Source organism: Desmodus rotundus, chromosome 5 (assembly GCF_022682495.2).
Source record: "Desmodus rotundus isolate HL8 chromosome 5, HLdesRot8A.1, whole genome shotgun sequence".
Taxonomy (NCBI): Eukaryota; Metazoa; Chordata; class Mammalia; order Chiroptera; family Phyllostomidae; genus Desmodus; species Desmodus rotundus.
Window position 1 is genome coordinate 74697499 of NC_071391.1, and position 23454 is coordinate 74720952.

The following is a 23454-nucleotide window of genomic DNA, read 5'->3' on the forward strand; positions in this document are numbered from 1 at the left end:
CCAAATGACCTAAAACCACTAAACTAAATAAAGTGGAAGAGTTTCACTCAACACTGCAGCTGTGATCCTGTCTCTGGTAGCATGATGATAAAGACTAAGCTACAAGCAAAAGCAGCTTTTGTGGTGAAAAGAACTCTCCTTGTATTCCCCTTCCAAACCAAATTATAAACCAAATTTTATGGGAGTGTAGCTCCTAAATTGGTCTCCCCGGGCTGACCCCACTGACCCACAAGCTGGGGTATGTCCATCTACATAGGAAAAGGTGTGAGGACAGACAAAAGGGAGATGCATCTGTGATGTTATTGATCTCAGATCCCAGAGGAAGAGATGCTATAAAGGACACAAGGAGAAAATCAAGGGGGAGGGTAGAGGTGGGATTGGCTGGGGTGGGGTGGAGGGATGGAGAGAAAATGCAGACAATTGTAACTGAATAACAATAAAAAAATTAATAAAAAAGAGATGGGCTATGAACTCTCTTAAATGAGCAATGTCAGAGGAGAATATATTTCATTTAAAGGCCTGAGTGGAAACAAACAGTCATACAAAGAAGCGACAACAGCAGTAAGAGAATAACAAAACCCAAGACCCACCCCGTTGCCTGGTTTTAGGACAGGGACAGAGTAGAATCCTATTGTCAATATACAAGTTTTGCGCCCTTTCAACATTCTAAAGCCACACCTTCAGAAATTGGACATTGTCACTCCAAACAGATGCATGCATTTGTAAAAGTAAGTTTGTAACATGCACCTTTTCAAGCGGCAGTGGAATACTAAATAATTCAGTACTTTTGTTCAAAAGCAATATTTATTTTTCATGAAGATAAGAGGCATATTACAGTTGCTGTGAGGGGTAAAAGCTGCATGTTACCAATATGACAAAAACAAAAACTCTACTTTTGAAAGTGCTTTGCCCTCTAAGAACATATTGAATGGAAGGCATTATTTCAGGTGGATTTATTAGGGTTTGTACTGAAACATAATTTGTACAGTGAGTTTTTTATTCTTTTGATGGCAATGAAAGAGATTCATTGAATACATGTTGGAAGTGCGATGGATAACAGATAACCAAGGGAGAAGTCTTAATAAAACACCAAGGAAAGAAAAAAAGTGAGTGAATATGCCTGCTTACATTTCATTCAGCTAATAGATAAAAAGTACAGATAGGGCTTTAACTGAAAACCATCCTGGTTATTGCAACCTGGAAAGTTTATTGAAAATTGGGTAGAATAATTTTTCATACTTACAGACACAACGTAAGCTGAACAAGTTAGCATGATGTAACACATTTTGATTTTGGTATAGGAATCCAATATTTTCATAGGAAGCTTGTAAATGGTTGTGAAGGGGAAGAGTGGTTCCTGGTTATTACAATGTCTGTCTCAGCTATTTCTGATGGTACATGGGGATTTTGGACAACTGAACAATCTCTATTTAATTTTATAACTCACCCCACTGAGGTAAAAACCCTGGACACTTTTAGGGATATTTTGAAGGCATATCTTCAATAAGCATTGGCATTTCATCTCAAAAAACTGAGAAGAAATGAGCTAAATGTTGTTCAGAATTTGGTCCTGAAAGCACCATGCTTAAAAATCCAAGTGGCCACTCATCTGACACCGGGACTGAAAAAGCTCCTGCCACATGCCCCTCATTCAAATTGGTTTTAGTCAATAGGGCCCTGGACTCATGGAAGAAATTGGCTTTCCTTTTTTCAAGGCAGGAAGAAAAATGCAGTTCTGTCTGAGCAGCTCTGGAGCTATCCTGATTTCAGTGTTGCTCTCTTAAGAGTCTTGCTTTGGAGAATGATGAATCACTTCCTACTCCTGGAGTCGGTCTCCTTTAAAGCAGACAGACAGTAAGGAGCCAGAGAGGAAAAATTACTCAAAATACCAATGATAGCCATCAATGCAAAAACAGTTTTGCAGTGGTAGAGCAAGGCCAAACTCGTGCACTCACGATTTGCAATGTGTCTTCTTAGAACAAGCTCCATAGATCTGGAGAAGAACTAGAGACTCCAGATTTGATTTCACTTAGTTCAGAAACAGGGAATCAGAAATGGTGAGTGACTTCATGTTTAGGGATTTACATCAATAAATTTGGGTTGTTTTAATACACAAAAGCTTTCAGGCTATAAATAATCTGTGATGATACGTCAAATATAAAATGCCATTGTAAATACATGTCTGCATATCAAAGAGATGGGAACACAAAAGGAAATAAATAAAGTTAATTAGCAAGGCTTGGAGAGTTCGAATCCATTATTAACTATGGATCCTAACAAATTTTCCATCCAATTTTCTGTTAGGTTAATACCTCAATGCTTAACTTTTTGACTTTTAACTGCCCAATCTTTCAGTGAACAATATTCTGAAAGATTCATGCAGAATCTCCATGCCATTCTCCGAAGAAGTTACTTCCATGGATGGGTTTTTGGGGACAATTAAAATTTCTGCTACAGTTTATAAATTATCTTCTGTAGGATTATAATAATAAATCTTCTGAGATAAAAAATTTTGAGACTGGTGTTATATGAATTTGAATGCCTCGGCAAGATGCAGAAAAAGATTTAATGACTTAATTTCTAAAGCACCTATATTTTTATGGCATGCTTCTAAAGACTGGTAATTATTATCCATATGGGTAAACATGTAGTGTACCTCATGGAAAAAATGGTTTGGTTTGTGCTTTCTCCCCAGAAACCATATTTTTCCTTTTTTCGGAATTAAGATGTATACATAAAGTTCATCTATTAGTTTTTTAATATATAAAGTGATTTCATTAAAAGAGCAAGATCCAAAATTGTTTTGTGATTCAAAATTTAAAAATAAATTAATCTTCCACATATCTCAAAGATGTGTTTCATGTATTTAATATGTCTCTTGTTTTTTGAAAAGATTTTAAGGATCTAAACTACTCAAACTTATTGTAAGCTCTGGTGTACTGGTTATATATACTGATAAACCATTCAATCTATTTACAGATAGACATGGATATACCCTCATATTCCATGGATACACCCATGGAATAGTTTAATAACTATTATTAAATGCAATCTTATATTCTGGGTTATAGAGGTTGATGATATACCTTTCTACTTGCCAGAGCACTAACAAAGCTAGGTTGAAACTCAGCGACCACTTGTATTTATTGCTTTGCAGTCTAATAGTAAGTTTGGTTGCTGGCGGGAAAAGGATCTCTTACCACACCCTCCTTAAACTAAAAGATCTTTCATGCTTAATGTATGTGCACATTCATTTATCGAGGTGGTCTGGAGCTGCAGATACAATCGCACCGCTCATGGTGATCCAATTGGATGTCAACGAGAGCCATGTAATTCAGTCTGCCCCTCCTCCTGAAATGGCCAGGCTCAAACTTTAAGACCTAGGAGAATAAACATATTTCCAGTTACAAAGCCATTAGAGTACAATCAATAGATACCACTTATTCTCTTTTTGACAACTGGTTCTTAACCCTTTGAGAATCTTGTTTAGAATTCATGCATATAAATATTTTTACAGTCGTCAACTCCTTGAAGTGGGGTCAACTAATCACAGAGTAATACCTCTCGCGTGACCTACCTGCAGTACCAAGATGACCTAAGGTATCCTAGCAGGTATTTATTGATAGCTTCCTAAGAGCCTGCTTTGTCCCAGGTGCTATCCCAAATACTGTCATAACAATTCTTCTGCTAAAGCATATGTTATGGATAAACAACAATACTGAGCATATTATTTCTGTAGACAGTGCAATGAATAAAGTCATGAACATAATATGCTGGTATGGCTAAATTATTTAACTGCTATAAAACATTTTGCCCTAATGAAAGTCATTAGCATCTAGTCACAAATGAAAATGTACATATACATTAATATATAATACCTTTTATAATTCAAAACAGATCTGGCTCCACTAAAACCTTTGTACATTAACATTTGTGTATCAACACAGTATTAATAAATAAATTAATTAATTAATGTCTAAATGAATAAAATGAATCCTCAATTCTTTAGTTAGTAAGTTTAAACGTAATGTTTTTTTAACTTAGTAAATTTAAGTAGAAGCTATCTCATCTTTCCTGCTATGGCCTTCACTGAAGTCAAGCATTAGTCATCACATGCTTGGAAAATTATATACTTACTCTTACATATACTATATGGTTAGTTAAACTGCTTCTCTTCTTTGTTCTTAGCCTTCACTTTTGATTTTGTTCTATTTTCCTCTTAGACGCTAAACTCTGTCATAGCACACCATACAATTATGTGTCATTTTGCAGTTTTCAATGAATTTGCACAGATTCACTACTTCTTTTGCCCTCAAAAAAACCCTCACCATCTTATAGATTAGAGAACTGAGACTTTAAAGGGGGCTAAGAGTCTTCTGGGGACTTGGACCTGGGAACGGGTTTTTTTTTTTATCTAGGCTCCTAGAACACTGACCCAGTGCCTCTACAATACCTATGATTTCCTTTTGTGATTCAAAGGTAAGTGTGGCCACAAGTGCGGGCTAGAGAAGAGACCAGATATACTTGCTGATATACTTTGGTCCTGTCTGAAGGTTAGATGCAGTAAAACTTGCTTTCACATCTGCATGATTTTTCATGGCATCTTCACAATTGTTTGCAATGGATTATATTCCAAGCAGTTTTATCCACACATTAGCTGTTGCAAGTCACAAAGAAACCAAAACCATCTACTAGGAAAAATTGGGCCAGAGTCCTCAGAACTCCTGCATCACAGTATATTCCCTTTCCTTTAGCATTTAGCCATGCTGTTCCATGGTAGTTTCAGTGGGCAGAATAAATCACTGGCTTCGTTCAAAGTTCAGTCAAGCTAGGGAGCCTAGACCCTGCTAACAGAGGGTGGAACGGGGAGACCTGTTTGTAGCAGAGCCTCAAAGGGTTATTTATGAGGACAAAACCTGGAGAGAAAGGAACCCCCTAAGAGAGTATATGAGGGAGGCAAAAAGACTCAAAAGTATTTGATACTGATATTGCTAGTCCAAATGCCAGTTTTTTATTGATGTTCAATTGAAGTTGTCCACCTTTTCCCCTTTGTTGTCCCCTGCCCCACCCCCCACTCCCACAGTCAGTCCCCAACTCCTTGTCCATGTCCATGAGTTCTCTATTCATGTTCCTTCATCTGTCCCTTCTCCTTCTTTCCCCTGATATCCTCCTACCCCCTCCTCTCTGGTCACTGTCAGTTCTTTATTTCCATGTCTCTGCTTCTATTTTGCTCATTTTATTTTATTGATTAGGTTCTACTTCTGGGTGAGATCATATGATATGCGGCTTTCACTATGTGACTTATTTCACTTAGCATAATGCTTTCCAGTTCCATCCATGTTGTTGCGAAGGCTAGGAGCTCCTTCTTTCTTTCTGCTGCATAGTATTCCATTCTGTAAATGTAACAGTTTTTTGGTCCACTCATTTACTGATGGGCACTTAGGCTATTTCCAGCATTTGGCTATTGTAAATAAAGCTGCTATGAACATAGGAGTGCATAGGTTCTTTTGAATTGGTGTTTCAGGATTCTTTGGGTATAATCCCAGCAATGGTATCACTGGATCAAAAGGCAGATCCACTTTTATTTTTTTTGAGGAAATTCCATACTGTTTCCATAGTGGCTACACCAGTCTTCATTCCCACCAACAGTATACTAGGGTTCCCTTTTCTCCGCAACCTCGCCAGCACTTGTAGTTTGTTGATTTGTTAATGATTGCCATTCTGACTGGTGTGAAATGGTATCTTGTTATAGTTTTAATTTGCATCTCTTTGATGGCTAGTGATGTTAAGCATCCTTTCATATGTCTATGGGTCTTCTGTGTGTTCTCCTTGGAGAAGTGTTGGTTCAGACCCTTTGCCCATTTCTTAATTGTATTGTTTGTCTTCCTGGTGAGTTCTTTATATATTTTGAGGATCAAACCCTTGTCTGAGGTATCATTGGCAAATATGTTTTCCAATACAGTTGGTTCCCTTTTCACTTTAAGTTTGATGTAGTCCCATTTGTTTATTCTTTCCTTTTTATCCCTTGCCCTAGGGTGTATATTGGCAAACATACTGCTATGTGGGATATCTGAAATTCCCCTGCTTATGTTCTCCTCTGGGACGTTTATGGTGTCACAAAACGTTTATGGACATTTATATTATATTTAAGTCTTTTATCCATATTGAGTTTATTTTCGTGTATGGTGTAAGTTAGTGGTCTAGTTTCATTTTTTCTCATGTACTTGTCCAGATCTCCCAACACCATTTATTTAAGAGGCTATTTTTACTCCATTTTATGTTACTGCCCCCTTTTACAAATATTAATTGACCATAGTGACATGAGTTTATTTCTGGTCTCTCTATTCTGTTCCATTGGTCTATGTGTCTGTTCTTACTAGAGTGGCCTTGTAATATACTTTGATATTAGGTATTGTGATACCTTGTACTTTGTTCTTTCTCAAAATTGATGAGGCTATTCCGTTCATTTATGGTCCCATATAAATTTTTGAAATATTTGTTAAATTTCTGTGAAAGATGTCATTGGTATTTTGACAGGGATTGTATTAAATCTGTAGATTGCTTTGGGTAGTATGGACATTTTGATGACGATTCTTCCAATCCATGATATATGGAAAGCATATGGTATATGCTTTCATTTGTTTGTGTCTTCCTTAATTTCTTTCTTCAGTGTTCTGTAATTTTCTGAGCACAGGATTTTTTTTTACTTCCCTGGTTAAGTTTATTCCTAGGTATTTTATTTTTCTTGTGGCTATAGTAAATGGGATTTTTTTTCTAAATTCTGTTTTTTATATTTAGATATTTGTCTACAAAAATACTTTTGATTTCTGAATATTGACTTTGTATCCTGCTGTTTTGCCAAATTTGCTTATTAGGTCAAGTAGTTTTATGGTGAAGCCTATAGGGTTTTCTATGTATACTATCATGCCATCTGCAAACAATGACAGTTTTACTTCCTCTTTTCCAATTTGGATGCCTTTTAGTTCCTTTTCTTGTCTGATTGCTGTGGCTAGGTCTTCCAATACTATTGGAAGTGGTTATTGAATAGAAGTGGTGAAAGTGGATGCTCTGGTATTGTTCCTGATCTTAGTGGGACAACTTTTAGTTTTTGCCCATTGAGTATGATGTTGGCTGTAGATTTCTTGTATATGGCCTTTATTTTGTTGAAGTATGTTTATTCTCCTCCCACTTTGCTGATTGTTTTTATTATAAATTGGTGCTATACCTTATCAAATGCTTTTTCTGCATATACTGATATGATCACGTGTTTTTTGTCTTTCCTTTTGTTTATGTGACTTTTTACGTTTATTGGTGCACATATATTGTACTACCCTTGCATCCCCGGGATGAATCCTGCTTGATCATGGTGTATGATCTTTTTAATGTATTTTTGGATCTGCTTTGCCAATATTTTCTTGAGGATTTTAGCATCTATGTTCATCAAGGATATTGGCCTGCATTTTTCTTTCTTTGTTGTATCTTTATCTGGTTTTGGAATTAGGATAATACTGGCCCTGTAAAAAGAGTTTGGGAGTCTTCCTCTTCTTGGATTTTTTGGTATAATTTAAGAAGGATTGGGGTTATCTCTTTCCTAAATGTTTGGTAAACTTCTCCTCTGTAGCTGTCTGGTCCAGGGCTTTTGTGTGCCAGGAGTTTTTTGAGTACTGCTCAGTTTCAATAATTGCTATTGGTCTATTCAGGCTTTCTGCTTCTTCTTGGTTAAGTTTTGGAGGATTATATGTTTTGGGAAATTTGTCCATTTCGCCCAGGTTTTCAAATTTCTTGGCACATAGTTGTTCATAGTAATTTCTTATCTTTTGTATTTCTGGGTATTGGTTGTAATTTCTCTTCTTTAGTTTCTGATTTTATTTATTTGGGTCCTCTCTCTTTTTTTCTTGATGAGTCTATTTAAAGGCTAGTTGATTTTGTTTACCTTTTCAAGGAACCAGCTCCTTTGGATCATTCTTTTAGTCTCTATGTCATTTAATTATGCTCTGATCTGGATTATTTCCTTCCTTCTACTCACTCTGGGCTTCATTTATTGTTGTTCATCTAGTTCTCATAGATGTAGGATTAGGTTGTTTTTTTGAAATTTTTCTGTCTTTTTTAGGTAGGCCTGTATTGCTATGAACTTCCCTCTCAGGACTGCTTTTGCTGTATCCCATGGGTTCTGGGATGTTGTGGTTAATTTTCATGTGTTTCCTGAAGCTTTTTGATATCTTCTTGCTTTAATTGTTCACCCATTCATGGTTTAATAACATGTTATTTAGTCTTTGTGGCTTTGATTGTTTTTGAGTTTTTTCCTTGAAGTCGGTTTCTAGTTACAAGCCATTGCGATCCAAGAAAATTCTTGCTATGATTTCAATTTTCTTGAATTTGTTGAGGGTTGTTTTGTGTCCTATCATGTGCATTTGAAAGGAACGTATATTTTGCTAGTGAGGTGTGAAATGTTCTGTATACATCAGTTAAGTCCATTTGATCTAGAGTGTTGTTCGGTGACACAATATCTTTGTTGATTCTTTGTTTAGAAGACCTGTCCATTGTTGATAGTGGCGTGTTAAAAGCCCCTACTATAAGTGTGTTGCTGTCTATATCTTTCTTTAAGTCCTCCATGATTTTCCTTATTTATTTAGGTGCTCTTGTACTGAGGGGCATATATGTTTACAATGTTTATATCTTCTTGATGGATTCTACCATTAAGTATTATGAAGTGACTTTCTCTATCTCTTTTTATGGCCTTTGTTTTGAAATCTATTTTGTCTTATATAAGTATTGCTACCCTGGTTTCTGTTTCCTGTCCATTTGCTTGGAAGTTTTTTCCAATCCCTCACTTTAAGTCTTTGTAAGTCTTTTGTTCTGAGGTGGGTCTCTTGTAGACATCACACATGCAGATCATGTTTTCTTATCCATTCAGCTACCCTATGCCTTTTGATTGGGGCATTTAATCCATTTAAATTTAAGGTTATTATTGACAGGTACTTATTCATTACTATTTTTTTACTTTGTAGTTGTGTTCCTCTCTCTCTCACTCTTTTCCTTCATCTTCTTAAAGCAGTCCCTTTAGCATGTCTTGCAATGCTGGTTTGGTGGAGGTGTATTCTTTTAGCCTTTTGTCAGGAAAATTCCTTATTTCACCTTCCATTTTAAATGGCAGCCTTCCTGGGTAGACAAATACCAGTTTTAATAGCTAATTACATTGTTATCTCTTTCGCCTGCAATTATGCACTTACCATATGTATCATTCAATTTCTCATGATTTATTATGCATTCTCTCTATTAATTGTATTTTAAGAGCTTTAAGGGCAAGAATAGCAAAAATAATAACATTATTGCCATACATTGTTATAAGCAACTTTGCAGATATTAAATTATTTGGAGTTCATTGCAACACTACTAGGTACTATTAAGTACTTTCCTCATTTTGTTCACAGATAAGAAGAGAGAGAGAGAGAGAGAGAGAGAGAGAGAGAGAGAGAGAGATTGTTACTTGCCCAAAGTCACAGAGTTAGTAATTGTTAGAAACAGAATTTGACTCCCATGTAAACTAGCTCATCCTTCCATATGAAATTGAAACTGTACAGCTAGGCAGCATGCTGACAACATAGTAGCTGCTAAAGAAACCTCTTGGGTGAAGGTGGTGGGAGATGCCCTCAGTGCAGAAGGAAGTGTATGTGTATGATTCTTCCTCTTTACCTCCTCTCTGCATTTCCTCTGTTCTATCTCCAACAAACACAGGGGACAAAACAAACAAACCAGGAATTGAAGCTGAGGCCTAAAGAGTGTACCATGTTTTGGACCACTTTTAATCTTTTCATATTTCTGAAATAAACTTTAAAGTAATGAGAGCAGAATTATATTGACATTGGCCTTTCACTGCTCCCATGTTCTCTCCTGTTGGGTAACTTTAGAAAATAATAGATGTTGCTTCTCTGTGAAAAATAAGTAATAAGAGCAAAGGTTGAAGAATGTATTAATTACTTTGTAGGGTATTCAACAGCCCTGACCACGGAAGATAAAAAAGCCCTACTATGAGCAAATATGCCATATTTGGTCAGAGTGCCTAAGAAGGAGTTAGAGGTTGGAGTCCTACAGTTTTGCCAAGAATTTCCCCAATGTGAATTAGCTGCTATTGTCCAAGACTGTCTGTGTGTAAACCTGATTTGGGGGCTGGCAGATGCAGGGGAGAAAAGTGATTTCTAAGAAGATGATCATATGATTAATATTCTGTTTAAAGAAGGCTGTCATGAAAGCCTAACAAGTTGCAATGAGCGGCAACTATAAAATCAGTGCTCTATTTGTTTTCCCATTTGATGGCAAAGAAAAGAGCATGCTTGGGAATGACAGCAGAGCCTGGGCAGTTAACTCACCTGCTGACTTTTCAGGGATTTTCCCTGTGTTTTATATTGAGCAACATGAGCACAGCATATATGTGTTTTGCTGATAATAAGAGAAGAATGAATTTGCTGACACTTTCCCAGACAAGACAGGAAAGCACTGTTTGAACAAAGTGAAAATTGGACTGCTTTATTGGCTGATCACAGCACTGATGTCCAAAGCTTTCAGACCATATAATAGTCTTAAGTTCAGGCACACAGCACTGAAAGGAGGAAGAGAGCAAAGCTGATCTGCAGGATGGTGGAAAGTTAAAAGAAAAATGAAGAGCCTTTATCTGAGGAAGCAAACTGACTAGTTATTTGGTCAATTTTTAAGGAAAGGAACCGTTGAATTCATTACAGCTGCTGTTGGACACTTGCTAATAGAAACCGTCACAAAACGATTTCCTATTTTTCTGAGTTATGATTCACAGTTTCAAGCACACACCAAAATAAAAATTCACTAAAGAACAGCCAGCCATTTATTATCACCTATGGGTGAAAATAGAAATCTCGACTCCTCTTCACCACCTGGCAAACCACGAAAAACCAGGGAAAGTTGACTTTTACTAAATGGAGAATGATGGAACTAGTTGGTAGCTTTCATACCACTACACAAAGTCAAAAGTGCTCATTTTGCAAATTACTGTATCACAAAAGATATTTACTATAGTGCCAATAAACACTGAATGAATCATTGCCATAAAGCTATACACTAATAAACGTCACCAGGCAGACAAGCTATCTGCTGAGTTGGGTTCTTTTTTATTGGGAATGTAAAAAAAAAAAAAAAAAAAAGGTCGTTAAGGCCATGTAACAATTCTCAGTAAGGTTCACATAGGAACACAAAGATATATTTCAGAACAAATGCAATGTATAACAAACCTGAATCATGGAAAATTTATTTAAGATTCCACCCAACTTCTAAAGTGGGAACTGTTCAATACACATACAGTTTCTTAAGAAAATAAAAAATCACTTCATATTTTTGCTTCCATTTTGACTTCTTCATGCTTTAGACTATATGAAAAATGTGCACAGAGTTAAGATTTTTAAGAGCTGGTAGTCAATTTTTCTGAAATCCAAGTGACTACAAGCAAAAATACTTTGTGAAGGGATAACATTATTTTCTATCTAACTAACTGCTCAGCTTGCATGCAGTAGTTGCAGCAAAGTCTGAGCCCTGTAATGAAAGAACTGATACCAAGTCATAAGACACAGAATTCAACTTAAAAAAATACACAAATGACAAAAAGTTCAGTAAAGTTTTGCTGACAAATTAAGTTTGAAGGTGATCAATGACTGGGCTTACAGTGAGGGTCTATAACATGCTCATGAATTTTGAAAATGCAATCTTGACATCATCTGTGGATATTTACTTCTAATACATCTTTCTGTGAGCACCCTGGCATTATTATAGGGTATATTTGGGTGCAGCCCTTACCTTTACACAACTAAATAGTCAAATGATTTTGACAGTGTCTTAGTCTTAGAGAATTAGTGACTACATGTCCAGCCTTCCCATTGCAGGACATATGATGGAAACTCAACTGGGCACAAAATTTCAGAGCATGGCCTTATCCCTGAGAACCATTCATGACACAGGTGGATATCATTTACCTGAGATATATGATATCCCAGGACAGGTTTGCTAATCTTTAGCAGGAAGCCCTGATATGAAGCTAAATCTGGAAGGGAAAGAATGTGCACATTTTGCAGTACTTCAGTGGAGCGCATTCACTTGGGAAGAGAGGAAGTCAGAACTGAGAAAGCCAGATAATGCTCTCAGAAAATCCCCCTCACATCTGTTTTGTGCTTTAGAATCTACAGAAGCTTTTATTCACACAGTATCCCCGGGAGGTAAGAAGCACAGGTGTTATTAATAATGAGTAAATCACCTTTTCTATAAACATTAACTGTTCCAGACCATATCTTAATTCTTTTGCATTTACCTAGCACCTCAACCACCAATTTGTTTATATCCCTTACATAATTTCAGTAAGAAAAAATTTGGGGGCTAGGCAAGAGTGCAACAGTTAGTGGATATCATGCAATTTCAGGGCTGTCTGAGACTCAAAATTGAAGGTTCAAAGTGAGGAAACCTAAGGCCCTGGGAGGTTTTACTCAGTTGGCCCTAGGTTGCCTCCCACCCAGCATAGCTAGAACCAGAATCTAATCTTTTCTCTTTTAGTCATACAACTTCTTGCTCAATTGCCCTGAAAACACAAAAACAGTCTGAAAAAGAGCTATCTCCTGGTTTCACTCGAAGAGGGAGAAAGGGAAAGAAGGAGAAAAGGAAAGAAGGAATCAGAGGATTCTATATAAGCTCTGAAAATGATGTTCCAGGAAAAATAATAGAAATGAGATTTTCTAGACTTTTGTTATTAGTTATATCATAACCCAAAATTTCATTGTTTTTACCATAGAGTGGAAACTGAAAAACAAAGTTTTTCTGTCTTCTTGGTCTCAATTTACAAATTTACCTAAATAACAAAACTAATAACTGTTAAAGCATATAAAAACTAAGAGTACTATTATTTTATCTCAAGTCTGAAACTCAACATTTTATTACCTCTAATTAGTCTTTTGTTTCATTTATAAATATCTGTCAATATTTCTAACTCAAATTAATAGGAAACAGTTTTTAATATAAAATTCTTCTTTAAGATAAAAATAATCCTCTAAAGTCATTTTTAAGTTCTATGTGGAGAAAAGAATGATTCTAGATGTTGTAAATGTATCAGAAACAGGCTTGTGTGTTCAATATGGTTGCTACTAGCCATATGTAGTTATTTACATTAAAGTTAGTTAACAGTAAATAAAATTAAAAATTCAGTTTCTTATGTGCACTACATACATTTCAACTGCCACGTAACCAACCACCTGCCGCAAGTGATTGCCACATTGGACAATGCAGACGTGAAACAGACCCACCACTGCAGAACTGCACAAAGTTCTACTACTGTAGGGGGTTGTATCAGCTTTGTGACAAAAATATGAGAAAGAAAAAAGAAAATTAATTTCTATCTTTCTCTCTCTGCTGCTTTCCAAGTTTATAGCTGTTGACTGAATGGACATAGGAGACCAAATGATGAAAACCAGTAAATATTGATGAAAGAGGTCACCATATTTCTAGGGAATAGCATACTCCTTCTTCAAGCATTAGCAAGGGAAGATGAGAACTGTTATATAACATCCTCTGTCTATATAATACGCTCCCTGGAAACTTCCCTATTTAAAAAATCACTACCTAACCTATCTTGTATATCCTATATACTCCAAGAGGCATAGGATGGTTGTTAGGAAAAAGAAAAAAAAAACTTTAATAGAATTCCTACAAACCTTTGAGAACAGAAAATAATAAAGATGCTACCATTCTATTTATTGCATAGTGAAGAATGCTAAAACCCCAATGAGAAAAATAGCACAACCTGTGTAAAAAGCAATGATATTAGCTTCATTAGGAGCTTTATAATTTCTTGGTTTTATTCCTTACATGCTGAGCATTAAAGTATTTGTGGAGAGTCACACAGGCCTGCTTATGTGATGAGTTCTAGTCACCCTTAAGGGTGCTCATCTCTCATAGAAACCCATTTCACATCTCATCAGTTATAATCAGGAGCTGAGGAGCCTGCATTTTCTCTGAGTTAAGAATACAGACACAGAACTATAGAGTAAAGGGCGAGGATTTCTCCCTAATTAGCCTAGCTCAAGCCGCCCCTGTTTCCGGAAGTGAACCAAGCCTTCCGCTCTTTTCCTTGGGGCACTCAGCAGAGTGGTCACTGTGACATACTTCAAGGGCATTTTAGGAGTGTAGGGGAAATGTGCCAGGCTTGTTTTTCCAGGTATGCAGTTACTGCGTGAGTGTTTGGTGCTCTCTTGTTCCTTTGTTCAGCACTTGGCAGAGAGATTTTGTATAGAGCTCTGCAGACTTCTCTAGAAGTAAAAATATGACACGTTTCCAAGAGAGGCTTTAGACAGCAGTTTCAAAAGAAGCCAAATTTTAGACGCGTTCGTGTGACTGAACAAAGAGATCAAGGGCTTCCCCTTCCAGAGACTAATTGTTTACAGGAATTTATAGGTAACAGCTATTGTGTACAGAGACAAGAAAGGAACTAAGAAAAGGACCCTGTCTGGGAGGTGAGGGTCCTTTTGAGTGTACATTTAACTCTGCCGTTTCCACAATAAGAAATTTTGAAAATCAAGCTGTAACTTGTATCTGACAAGAGAGTCATGAGGAAAATATAATACTCTCCAAATACATCAAAGGCTGAACTTGAATGTTTTCTCTCACAGTTAGGGCTAGGTAGAGATCTTGTCACCTCCTATATTATTTTAACTCTAACCTGATTACTGCTTTCTTCACTCACCTTCAGGTTGTAACTAAACATTACAATATTCAGGTTCTTGAAGGTAAGGACAATATCCAACGTAGAGTTCATCGGGTAGTACAAATATAAAATACAATGAACACAGATGATAGCATTCTCTGGATAGAAGGCTTCCCCCCCACCCCTTTGAAAACTGTGTGGGTGGAGTAAGAAACTCTTGTGACTAAGAGAGTATGTTCTATGTAAGTCTAAAATAATGTGTTTCCCCTGTGTAAGGTAAGCATGGTCAGTGCCCCTGGCTTCCTGCATTCCCAAGTGGAAAATACCAGTTATGACGTATCCATTTTCATTAGGCTCAGTTACCTCCCAACTTACCATTGTGTTATTGTTTTCAGGATAACAAAACCATTTTACAAAGCTGGAGATTTTATTTAGGGAACACTATCCCTTTTTTATTGTTTGGGTGGATACTGATAGAAAGCAACTTAGCAACAATTCCTAAAAATAATGTTTACTTCACATTTCAGTTATATTTTAAAGCATTTTCTGCTTGATGTTTCATATCTTGAAAAACACATTTCACATGCAATGTATTACTCGATCCCCAGAACCACCCTACAAGGGACTATCTGATATATTTTCTTAGTCCCATTGCACATGTGTGAAAACCGAATCTCTAGAATTCAGTGACTCACATGTGCTCCCACAGTCAGGAAGCAATAAAGCTGCTGTCACTGTCAGGGGCAGCTCTAGCTCCCCTACGTCTACTCTTTAATGCTCAACAAAATGCTACGTATTTTAAAAGAGAGAGCACAGTGTGACTAGTAATGAGAACATAGACTCTGCAACCAGGTTGCCCAGAGAGTAGGTCCTTGCTCTGTGATTTATCAACCATGCCATACTGGCCAACTTACTGGTCCTCTTAGGCCTCAGCTTACTCACCTATAAAAAGAGAAGAAAAATAGCATCACCCTCCCCTTTATAGCAGTATTGAGAAACTGCTAAGTGAGTTAGTGATGACTTACAATAGTATCTGATACATACTAAGTGCTCATGAGTATTTGTTATTATAATTAGTATTAAAGGTTACTGCTCTCTTTAAATTTTTGGGTTTTTTTATTTCTTTTACTTATTTTTTATTATTTTTTGCATAATTTCAGAGCTGATTTCCCAGGTAGCACTCAGTAGTATTTAGAAAAATTAGTATTTGTAAAAGGAAAATATGTTCATATTTACAGAATGAAAAAGTCTCCAACAATGTATATTTTCTGAGAAATCATTTGCTATCTTTACTCTGCATAGTTTTTTAATGATGTGATTGCATTAAAGTTTGGCTCTTAGCATTTTCTTAAAGAAACTTACATTTTTCAGGCATATCCTATAAATAAATGCCATGCTCTTTCTACAAGGAGCCAAGTAAGTTCTGAAATTACTTCATCGTACATTTGATTATATATGTATTCTAACAAGGCTGTGTCAACCTACATGGATTAGGAAAAGGAGTCCCACCTTTATGATGGACTTAGATCCTCCCCAGTGCATTCAACTTGACAAATTTAGTGCAAGTATAATTTCAGCTCCCCATTATCCCCCTGGCCAGATGCTCCTGTGCAGTGAACAGCCTAACAACTGCATGCAACGGTGCTATCTTCCAGCACCCCATGGATTACATGACTTCTGCAGCGGAAACTGCTAGATTCAGCACTACAACAAAGACCTTTGAGAACAACATACCTCATGATACTTTTTCACAGTTTTTCCCGAATTACACTTGCAGGACTTCCAGCTTACAGTCCCACAGCCACAGTTTCCTCCACAGCGCTGCACAAGGAGACAGCGTGGAAAGAAGACTGCGTTGGTCAGCTTCAGCTCCTCTCTTATGTTTACTGAGTAATTCCTGGGAGTGCAGCTGTAACGCTTGACATCATCATTGAGCCTGTCCAGGTCAACTGTAAGAAGCACACACACTGTGTAAGCAAGTGCACACCTGTAAGCAAAACACTCAGCATGTGTTTTGGGAAATGGGCGGGAAGATTCTTTGACAACAATCTTAACCTGAGGATTGAATATGTCCTTGGGATCTCAATTACTATTCCAAACACCAGAGGTGGAAAGTCTAATTTTTCTTTTGATCCTTGTCTGCTCTTCAAAAAAATAAATAAATAAAATAACCATCAGCAACAACTAAAGACCAAAAAACCCTCAAAAACATGACTAAATCTATATATACCTCAAATTTCCTTGTAACTTTTTTTAATGCAAAAAAAATGTTCTGAGGTTAAAAATAGAAATGACCAGCAACGTAAAATAATTGCCTTCTTAAAAAATTTCTTCTTGATATTACTTAAATCTAATTTGACTCTCATGAGGGACGACACATTAGGGACAATTGTACTAATATATTTAAATGGCAATGAAATTTTACAAGAAAATGTGAGAAAGAAAAAGGTTTTAGCTCATTTTAACTCAAAGGTTAACCAAAACATTAAAGGAAATGGCATTTTTCGGGTTGTGAATATGATACATATTTGTGCTTTGGGTCCTAGATGGCAGTATAGCTTAGTGGTTAAATTCCTGGCTCTGCAGTAAAGATACAGCTGCTTTCACATCACGGCTGCACCTCCTTTTAGTTAGAAAGTTACCTAACTACTCTGAACCTCTGCTTCACCTATAAAATGTAAGTAGTACAACTGCCTACTTCACAGCAATATTTGAAGGACCAAATCTAGTATGCACGACACTCAATTAATGCTATTTATTATTATTCATTTTGATTATTTTCATTGTTTCTGCATATTTTCCTTTTAAAGTCAAATGGTCAAAATTAAAAGAAAAAAATGCAGGCCGTACCTCTTTATTGCTTTCTTTGGACCATTCATCTATGTAAATGATTGTTCGGGAGTATGTTTACTGGGACTTCTACGAATGGAGACTATCACTTTAAATTTTCAAATTTTAGTCATAATATGTATAGGAATTCCATTTATATTATTATGTTATGTAAAGTACATTTTAATTAGTGGTTTCAAAATCTAATCATCCATGCACTTGTCACCCAAACCCTCTGACTGAGGAGCACACGCATGACTACGTTCTCAGAAGAACGCAGTTGGAGAAAGCCCCTGGTCTGCACGGGCTCCACACCATTTCCTAGTGCACTTCCCTTGTCACCACAGGCCACCGCAGGAGGAATCCCACAAATGTCGGGGCAGACAGCATCCTGCTGGCCCCAGACTTTAGCTCCAACAAGTGTCTTAGTCACAAACGAAAACTGCTTGAGGAGAGGGAAAGAGTGCTCTTTGGGGCAGAGGTCAAAGGTTAAGGATGCTGTCAGTAGAATGTACCTACTGAAATGAGGGAAACAGAAAGAAAAGAAGTCACTAGTGAGTGAAGAGTCCACTTAACCCCGTGAAGTCAGCTGAAAGACTGGCCAGATGGCTGCAGGAAGCCTTGAATAAGGAAAAAGTTGGCAGTTGGATCAGTGCCCTGCCCTGAGTCCCTTTCCACATGAGCGACTATGCCTTGATTCTCAAGGGCAAGCGTTTCTCCCAAATAATTATACGCTGAGCCCAGGACACTGTGGGGGCTGAATAAATGCTAAATAGTTACTGTGCAAAATTTATTGCTGTTTTTTTCTTCCTTTGTAAAGATGTCATACATTTTAGCTCTAATCAATCCAGATTTAAATCGAGTGAACTCTGTCTTGGGAAAGGAAACATTTTATTGCTGCTAAAGCCCTACAGATAACTGCAAGCAAAGCAAGAAGGATTACATAAATGGATTAAGAAGTGCAGCAACCATCCATTACCAGTGTCACCCTGAGATAAATACTGATGCTGGCCTCTGGGCAGGGCTGATGCAAAGGGCCAAATCTGCCGCTTGTAGTAATGGCAATATATTTTTGTCCAGCACTGCGGAGTAAAGAGGTGCAATTATCAAGAAGAGGTTGTGAGGTGTGGGAAGGCAGTGAGGGATAGGTAGGAAGTAATGGTTCAGAGTTTCTCTTTAGTTCAGTCCTCTGCTAGGAGCCTTACACCTAAGACTGCATTTCCTGGTTCCCCATCCTTTTGAGGTGGCTATTACCTACCCAAAGTGAAGAGCAAGTGGAAAAACTGGAATTGAAACCCTTTTGCTCTATAGTCTCTGTCACAGCAGTGGAATGGGGAAATGACAGGTTTCCAATAGCTGAAGGAAGGACACCCCAGCCCTTGTGCTCTATCAAGCTTTTCTGTAGACTGTTGTACCAGGACTGGGGTGGTGAATGGTTATATCCTTATCTCCAGAATATATCCAAGTCAAGTTACAGTATGCTTCCCCCATGGGAATGTAGCTAAACACCCAAGTGCCCTCAACACACCAGAATAAGGTCTTCATGTCTTACTTGTCTTAAAACCCAGTTCTGCTCATGGTATCACCAGTTTACTGACTAGCCCGGGTTACTTCTGGCTCCTCCCCACCATAAGATTTACCATGCTGTCAGTTTTATGCATCAATTCCCTAATGTGACTAAGAACTGTGGCCCAGTGTGACTGCTATAGAATCCAGCTGCCCTGCATATCAGGGGATTGAAACCACGGGGATGCTCAATTTAGAACTAGAACTAAAAGGTTCTTCTGACTGGATGCAAATAACTTCAAAGTAAGATTGCAGGGGATATTGAGTTTCCAGTCAAGGAAGACTGATTAGCAGTGCAGCAGAGCAAGGAGCCAGGCAAGGGGCTGAGCAGAAATTAAGACTTCCACTGGTACTTGGGGGTGGAAGTTGGGCTCTGGCGTGAGACTGGTGGGAGGGAGGAAGGCCAAGAGGTATGAGTTCAGGGAGAAGGGCTGCCCTTTCCTTCCCTGCTTCAGTCTCCATGGAGGAACATTATAAGGCAGCAAGAATGTTCCAAACTTAATTCAAAGGCCCATTAATTTCATGTAATTTCCCTAGTTCACCCAGGTATACATAATGTTATAATTCCTCTTTAGCTGTTTTTTTTTAATTTGAGTCTTCTTGCCTCTCCATGGCTCTTTGATGTCAGTTAAGTTTTCAGGGCTGTGCACTGACAATCTGTTGAAAAGGCTGCAAAGGCTTCACTGTCCTCAAGGGCTTCCCCTGGGCACATCAACCCTGCACAGTGCCACAGTAGCCCCCTCCTATCAGCAGCACTGGCCTTAAAGCATAGCCCAGTCACAGAAGTTCCTTGGGCTGTTATTAGAGTTCTGGGCTCTGAGCATTGGGGTGGGACTGTGTGAAGCAATGGTGTCCTGGAGAAAGCACATCCTTGTTCAGTTTCTAGTCTATTAAGGCTTAGGTGTGGGAGAAAGGAGAGTCCACCTGGTGGTTTTGATCCTGGCCATTTATATTCCTAAGTACCAGGAACATGAAGAGTTCTGCACACAGATGATTGCATGAAATTCCCACAAATCTATGAATTACATACCATTACTGCCCTTATTTTTACACTTGAGAGAAATGAGATTTCAGAAGGTTAAGAACAAATGTGGTCCCAATGTCATACACTCCATCAGTGGTGGAGCCAGAGTTTAAATCCAGGCTTTTTCAAGCCTCTTGCACTTACGAGCCCCGGTGTGAGGATTTGAAGGAGGGCACAAAGAGCAGATTCCACGAGCCATGTTGGAGCCTTCCCCCTAGAGGACACTTGCTGTCCAAACGACCTGGCTTCCTACGTGTGCTGACAGGCACTGACCTGTCATTTTCAAGATGTTGTCAATTACATATACCCAAGCATGTGCTCCTGTGCACACATTGCCATCTGTCAGATTCTGCCGTAACAGTGCACCATGTGCTGGCTAATAAACCAGGAGAATGTAAGTGAGCCTATTTTTTAATTTGATATGGAGCAATATAATGTGTTTCATCTTTAAAACTAAACTGAGGGGTCTTTTGTCTATTCATGATTTTCATTTTGTTTTATTATTTTCTTTGTTTAGATGCTTCTCCACTAAGACGTAAGGTTCTAAGAAACAGAGTTCATTATCTTTTTATTCCTCCTTTCCTAGTGGTCTGTCCCTAGAGGAAGGACCAAATACAAGTCATTTAAGTCCACCTCTTCTAAAACCATTTGGTTTCAACAATTCAAAGCAGGATACTGCTGAAAGAAACACATCTTTGTAGTCTAAGGCCATGGGCTATTTTGGAATATTTGAAATAACCAGTTAAATCCAATTAAAAAAAGACTGAAGTCACTATGAACCCTTGGACAAGTATTTCTGATTTTCTTTAAGTATCTATCTTTTGTGAGTCTGAATGAACACCCAGAAACTTAAAACCCAAATTAGAGAAAGTCACAGCCATTTATAGCCCTAGTAGGCAATCCCTATTTTCTTTGCAAGGAATAGGTGCTGAATAACTGTTATCTGAATAAATCAAGCTATTGCTGGTGTTAGATTCAAATTGAGAAACCAGGGCTCTAGAACTATGATGCATGAAGATAACTGCACCAAAACCCATGGAACCTAGAAGTGCCACACAGGATAGAGGATGGCGTCGAGAAGGCTGGTCCCTAACACACATCAAAAGCTGCTCAGGAATATAGCCTTTGCCAAATGGAAAATAATGTCATAATCTGTCATGTAAAGTGCTAAAATTTTGACTTTGATGTTACAACACCAGATTTATAATGCTTTAGATAGGGGTGAGAGGTGAGGGGAATATATATATATATATAAGTATATATATTTTTATATAAATATATATAATAGTAGTATTTTTATATCAAGCAACAGGGGATATTCACCTCTCTCAAGGTTCATAAATTCCTCAGGAGGAGTCTTCATCTTTATGGACATGACAACCTCACTATAATGTTCCAATTCCTTTTTCCATAAATCAGCACATAATTGTGAAAGCTGTTTTCACCTTTCAACCCCAATTTAGAAGTGCAAGTAAATATGGAAAGAATAATTACCTTATAACTTTTAATGAAGGAATGTCAAGGGTTTAAACTTAAAATCTTGAGTTCCATGACTGCATTTGCTGGTTTTATTTCTAACAACTGGGAACATTTACCATTTGTATTTGTAGAAATCAACCTAAATTATATTAAAAAGTTTCCAATCAGACAATTCCTAATTTTCAGGGTTTAAAAACACTGTTAAGTAATGAGTGAATGAAAATGTATTGTGTGCCTACTATGTGCCTGGTGCTGTGTGAGCCTCTTTCACAAACTCCAGTATTATTGAACCCTCATAACTCACCTTGGAGACTACCATTCCCCATTTGATAGTTGTAACTGCGATGCAGGAGTTAAGTGACTTGTTTCAAGTCACTGGACAGATAGTTGGCATTTGACAAATATGTGCTGAAAAATGAATGGATGAGTGCAAGAATATCTGCAAGGCATTCAATTAGGCACAAAAGCAGCTCACACCATCATAAGACCATTCTAAGAACTCTAGGAACTCGTGACCTGGGGAGATGTATGAAGTACATTTATCTCTGAAATGAAAAGTGAGAACACAAGTCAGGGGAGGAAAAGAATCCAGGAGATCTCAAATGCCCCACGTTCTCTTATCTACTAGACTACGAATTTCTGAACCTTAAACACTGTGAGTTTCTCACAGCAAGGGCTTAGCAGCCAACAAACCCAGAAAAATGTCATGGCTCTCTACAGTTTGTAGATGCTAGGGAAATTTTCTGATTTTGTGTCTTTTACCATTTAAAATGGGAATAAGAGTACTCTCCTGCCAGGGAATTTATTAAGATTGACTGAGCCGAGTGTGTGAAGCATAGGTCCAAATCCTAGCTCTCAGTAGATGTGCCCCACCTTTCTGTTGAAATGAGTAAAACAGATCAGTGAGATAAGGATAAGAATAGAACCACACAAACAGCCAACATTCTGCAATTGGGGATCACTAAGAAAAGAAGGGTCATGCCCACCTTGATCCAAATGTCAGATCCAAATGTCAGAAGGCAACAATCATGTGTGTTCAGTGTAATATCATAGGACTTAGCACACTCCTTTGCAAGTAAAGACACTTAATGGGCCAGATCTCCCAGCACCAGCAGTTTCAGCAGGGGGTTGTGTTCTAGGAAGGGTGGGCTTTCCCCTTAAGTCTGTTGGGGTTGTGAGAAGAAGGATGCTGGAGGGGTTCCCTGATACTTCGCAGAAGAAGGGGCACAGGATCCACAAGCCAAACCCATTCATCTCTAACAAGAGTAATTTTCATGGGAAAGGCACCTTTGCCCACACAGACGTTAACATTTTCCCGTGGCTTTCCACCACCGAATGGGTTTTTCTAATCAATTTGCATTGGGATCATGTGCCTAGATGGGAGGAATCACGTGAATGAGGACAGTGAGGTTAGGATACCCACAATGATGGACAACCTCGACTAGGGGAAGGGCAGGGGCTGCACTGGTAGGCGGAGGGGATCCTTGTCCCTGTGCTGAGCTTTTCTTCAACCATTTCGTGCATGTGCCCTGGTAGACACATGAGACAAAATAAACGGTATGGCCTTTAGGACTGAGTGAGTGGGGAATCTAGGTAGTTGCACATCATATTAGTCACAAACAGTGCCTGCGCTCTAAAAAGATTTGTAAAGGAAATATCCAGCAGCAAAATGGTGCCAGAATGTTCCTGTGTAAATAGTATCATAGAAAAGTTTAGTACTTGGCACTCATTTCGTAAACTTTTATTGAGTGTACTGATTATAAAGATACTTAAATCTGACAATATTTGTGCACTCTCTAGGAGGTTTTCCAGATTCCTGATTATTTTAGAGCCTTCCAGAGAAGAGAGCAGA

At 37.9% G+C, this 23454-nt stretch overlaps 1 protein-coding gene across 2 annotated transcripts in view; it reads right to left on the bottom strand.

Annotated features, from left to right (window-relative positions):
* Window positions 1–1721: 1721 nt before the first annotated feature.
* The window catches only part of PDGFD (platelet derived growth factor D), a 245528-nt gene continuing 223795 nt past the window's right edge, over window positions 1722–23454 (bottom strand). For both annotated transcript variants that reach the window (XM_024570915.4, XM_024570914.4), the window contains exons 6-7: window positions 16439–16653; window positions 1722–3380 (exon numbers count right to left, since the gene is read on the bottom strand). In XM_024570915.4, coding sequence (XP_024426683.2) covers window positions 3255–3380; window positions 16439–16653 — 341 coding nt within the window. In that variant the 3' untranslated portion in view covers window positions 1722–3254. The remainder of the gene's footprint in view (window positions 3381–16438; window positions 16654–23454) is intronic.